This window comes from Gossypium raimondii, chromosome 5 (assembly GCF_025698545.1).
Source record: "Gossypium raimondii isolate GPD5lz chromosome 5, ASM2569854v1, whole genome shotgun sequence".
NCBI lineage: Eukaryota > Viridiplantae > Streptophyta > Magnoliopsida > Malvales > Malvaceae > Gossypium > Gossypium raimondii.
Window position 1 is genome coordinate 16,219,249 of NC_068569.1, and position 4,991 is coordinate 16,224,239.

A 4,991-nucleotide genomic window follows, 5' to 3' on the forward strand; every position below is an offset into this window, starting at 1 on the left:
TTTTTATAACCTTACAGCATGTGTAGAATGTTCCAGGTTGTCCATTAGTGAGGACTGATGAGGACAATTCCAAGTGTTTTAAACCAAGTAGCTTCATTGGTGATTTCTGTCTTGCTTTTTGTTTATTATGTTAGATGAGTTCCCTGCAGAAAAGGACAGGGACAATGAAAACTTTAGTTACTATATGTCTGCATGCGCACCCGTAATTGACGGATTCATTATCCATACATGATGTTATACAGTGTTTTGATTACAATCCCCATTTTGCTTCATCATGATGTCAACATGATAATTGCAGTGGCTCATTTGATCACCCATGGACATTTGACAAATGTTTAAGCACTTGGTTTATTATAATTAAGCTGACAAGATTTTACAAAAAAAAAAAAAAGCATACAGCAGCGATGGAGAGTAATTTAGGGAGAAGGAATTGCACGTTAAGAGTGGTAATAATAGCACTCAATTATGAATTCGGAGGGAGGGGTACCGCTCTGCTTTCATTGTCACTTGGACCCTTTGAAGTACTAATAATATGGTTCCATCGAGCTCAACTAGTGACATTTGAGGTGGGACTGAAAACCAATCCAATGCTATCACTGATTGGTTGTACTGGTGAAAGCTAGTGAGGTTTTAAGTTTGGAGTGGAAGTAGGGTAGGTTCAATACATGTCATGGTTAATCATCAAACTTAATTCATGAAATTTCATTTCAGATTAAGGTATTTGTTAGCTAAGATAGTTGCAATGTTTTAATAATGTCCAACTCAAATCCTAGATTCAACAAGTTTGTGGAGTTTGTTGTATGCATAATTTTATAAAATAAGGCTCCAAGTAGTTGTAACATTATGGACAGTCTATTTCATTGTCTAAGACAGGATGAAGAGATGTGAAGACAACGCAATGAGTTGAAGAAGGAATCAGGAGGAAACTATATATCATTCGATTTGAACTTTGCATCACAAAAGTACATATATAGATTTTATATATATAAGGAAGTGTCTTTTTCTTTTCTTCTTAATTGGGCTTGAAGAACTTCAACTTGAGTCCATTGTTCACTATGCTCCAAATGCCACCAATAGAGAAGGCCAGGCTGAAGGCAACACCCAACCAACCCAGGATCCAATTGAAATACCAGTTGAAGCTGTATTTCGGAGGCCTTTTTATTAGAACCCACATGAAACAAGGATAAGCAAATGTAACTGGAAGGGTGAGTCCTCCTAACAGTCCAGCAAGGCTTGAAAGGAATGGGAGTGCCACCCCTATGAAGAAGGACACAAATCCGTAGAAAACACGAAAACCAGAACGAACCCAGATCGAGCAAGGGCGATTCGTACGGCTAGTATATCCAGCCTCAAAGCTGTCGAAAGCCGGCATTGAATATATTTGGAAACTGCTGAGACAGTTGAATACCACAAGAAGAAAAGTGAGGGCAAGGAGTCCCCTTGGAATGCTGTGACTGTGAAATGCATAAAGTGCATTCAGAATCCCTCCAGAAGGCATCTAAATAAAGTCAAACAAGTGTAATAAGCAATAGATTGACATTGCAGACGATATAATCCATCAATGTAGAAAAAATAGGATACTTACAAGGTTTCCGTAAGCCCAAAAGCCTCCAATGGCAACAGGGAAAAGGCACATGGCAATGAAGAAATAAGCAACCTTGGCTCCTCTCCACATGGGCACATGAGCTGGGTTTTTGAATGTTGATGGCATTGTTGCCTGAAAAGAAGCCACATAAAATTATCATCCTTAGAAAATAAGAATGACCATCGGCTTCCAAGAAATCTCATAGATATTTGCTTAACAGTGTGCACACCTGGATCTCTAAAACTAAATTATGGCCTCTGAATGCAAAGGCTACGATTCCAAGTGCATTCATGACTGAGAAGAGAGCTGCAGAAGAGGATGGCATTGAGAGAGGTTCATAAGAGATTGTGGGTGGCCTTTGTTGGCTAACAGAGAGCACCCACACCATAGTGGAGTAAGTGATGGCTGTGATGGCTCCTACAAGAGAGAGCCCTGCAATTGAATTAAGATTGGGGAGCTGAGACAGGACAATGCACAATGACGTGAACACCAGATACCACTCAACCGTCGTCAGAGGATTTGATGAACAGAGAGGGCCACAGACAATCTGGAAGAACAGTTTCATGGTCTCCCCTCCTATGAGAATCAAAGCTGTCGCAGTTCCCGCTGATAAATAAACTGTAGGGAAGAGAGCAAGCCAAACACCTAATCTTTCTCCTGCAAAAAAAAAAAAAAGGAGTAATATTACATGAATTGAAGTTTACATGTTGCATAAAGTTGATTTACTTGAAATTTTCTCCTAAAAGTCACATAACAAAATTCTAGTTGTATTGAAGTAATCTGTGAGACTTGAAACGAATGCATGAGCTGAAAGGGTCTTCCAAGTCGTTTAGTTTCCTATGTATCCAAATGTTACAAAAACAACAGAAAATAAGTAACTTGTAAAGCTCAAAGTCAGCTGCATAACTTTAGCATTTGACATGAAAACTCAACTTGCAAGTTGCAACACTAGCTACAGCCATTCATGACAAAAGATGATCATGTATGTTAACTTCTTCTTCTTCCTCTATCATGCTATTAATAGAGAGTTTAAACAAGCAGACAAGGGTTAAATGTGTAGGGGATCTTCTGTTCTCACCAAAAGCAGCTTGTGCGAGCTCCACATATCTATTGTATCTCTTTCCTGGGACAGCTTCATGCAACTGAACCAGAATCCATAAGGTGTAAAGTTGCCAACAGTAGGCTATAGTTAACGACAATATACCCCAACTCCTACACAAACAACCACATCAAGTTAACAGTATTCAAATTTTCTTCTATTTGCTTTTATAGTTGTTGCATTTAGAGTACTGGAAGACCAAGCCAAATGTATATGACAATTCATGGGTAATGCGAACCGCTTTTGAGTTTCTTCAGAATTCGACCAAAGTTTGGTTAATCTTGTCAATTAGGTTCAAGTCAATGCTCTGGGGAGCATAAAAAATAAAAGCACCTGTTCATAAATTCAAAACATAAAGGCCAACATAGTTTATTCTGCAACATGCTTATCAGCTGATATGATGCCGTATAAAATCATGAGAAATGGATATCAGGAATCTTGGACCGGGAAAAAGCAAAAACCATAATAATAATCAATGATAAAGGAGCCCCCCCTCCAACTTAATCCCATAAAAAGAACCAAAAAGAATACGTGGACCCGGAATATCTTATTCTCTACAGTAATTCAACTAGAACTAGTGATAAATCTAAATACAAAGACTTGTTGCAAGGAGATCATTTCTTTCTTTTATTAAATTCAAACCTTTGATATTAGCGTAAAAAAAGAGGGTAATAAGGATAAATGGGAAGGACCACATCCACACCAACTTTAGTCCAATTCCATGACTGCATGTCTAGGCAGGCAGAAACAGAGTAACTTCCACCCAAAAAAAAAAAAAAAGACAGTGGTCACCTTAAAGAGACAAAAGACATTAATGTGATATCGTGGATAGGAGTAGGTTAATTCCTAGGTGATAAAAGCTATAAAAATGGAAATAAACTTGCAAGAAAATGAAACAGTAGCTGAACATAATACAACTTCAAACTAGCAAATGGATACATAAAATCATTAGTAATCAACAATAATTCTAGAGATTTTGTTATTTTTTGAGAAAAAAAGTCAAATAGGAACACCATTGTTTTGTGCCATGGAGTCTTTTTGCTTTTCCCATATTCTCCTTCTAACATTAATAATAGAAATTACTTGCAAATGCAACTTCTAAATGAACGTTAAACATGCAAGCTAGTGCTAAAAAACTCTTAAGTCCAAAAGGGTAGTGTTTTTAGTGGGGGAAAATGTTCATACCAGCCTAGAAAAGCAAAAGCAACAGGCAAGACCAAAGCTTGGAACCCAACCCCAGCATTCAGGTTATGAAACGCGGCGTAATGAGCGTTCCCATTGCGTGATTCAGTGATGGGAAGCCAAGCATCTTGAGGGTTAAGCTTAGTGAGATGACCCACTTCTTCCAAGTAACCTTTCATATTGATCAAAACCTTCTTCATTGGAGTCCCTATCGGACTCAAGAACCTGGGAGATATAAACGACGTTGGAGTCCATGCTGTCGACGACTTCTGCCCAGCTGGCCTCGGCGACCTCTGCCCCGACGGCGTTTGTATCTCCGGTGTTGACACTCGCGGCGTTGCTGGAATGGATATCAACTCTGTCTCAGGCCGCTCATCCATCACTTGAAAATGCAAAAAGTGAAAACCTTGTGTTTCACTGTGAACCTGAAACTGAAAAGAAGAAATAATGGAGCATTCTTGGTCGCCTTTATATTTGTTCCCAGTGGTTTTGCAGTACGTGAAACTGGACAGAAAAATATAATAGTTAAAAAAAAAGAGCTCGTAGCATCAAATTTTGCACATCTTGAATCACCACCGTTGATCAAAAGAATAGAACCAAATTTGACGGTGGCGATGCATTTTCAATCTATTGTCTACAATCTTTAAAACCAGATTTGATGTGGACGGGTATGATTTTGATTGATGGGCGGAGAGTAAGTAACATTAGATGATAAAGTAGTCAGGTTTAGAGAGATTGAGACTGTATTTAGGGGTGAGTCAGTGTAGTTGAAAAGTGATTGGTTTGGTGGGTCCGATGTTCTTGTTCCCGGATTTTACGGTTATAGAGTGGGTGGGGAATGCTTCACGCGATGTGGGGCGCGTGACCAAGATAATAACGTTGCACTTGGGCGTGAAGTTCTAAGCAAAAGACTGTTGAGACTAATGGACGTAATTCTCTTGTCGTCAATCTTTTCTTCAGTTTAACTAACAAATCCAGACCCTTGTCATCAACATATTGCAGTAAGTGACTTACTAGCCAACCCTTTTTTTTAATTTACTGTTTCTCGCCATTTTAATTGTAAACTATTAACACGTTGTATATTTCCTTTTTCCATTTGAATATTAAGTAAAAAAATTGGGTGTC

At 38.6% G+C, this 4,991-nt stretch overlaps 1 protein-coding gene across 1 annotated transcript; it reads right to left on the reverse strand.

The window, feature by feature from the left end:
* Positions 1–903: 903 nt before the first annotated feature.
* LOC105769323 (lysine histidine transporter-like 8) lies at positions 904–4,549 on the reverse strand. Its single transcript, XM_012589877.2, has 5 exons — positions 3,870–4,549; positions 2,664–2,797; positions 1,815–2,242; positions 1,586–1,717; positions 904–1,498 (listed from the first exon to the last, which is right to left on the reverse strand). Exons 1-5 carry the CDS (start codon positions 4,244–4,246, stop codon positions 1,013–1,015), a joined length of 1,557 nt encoding a protein of 518 aa, XP_012445331.1. The 5' UTR covers positions 4,247–4,549; the 3' UTR covers positions 904–1,012.
* Between the last annotated feature and the right edge of the window lie 442 nt (positions 4,550–4,991).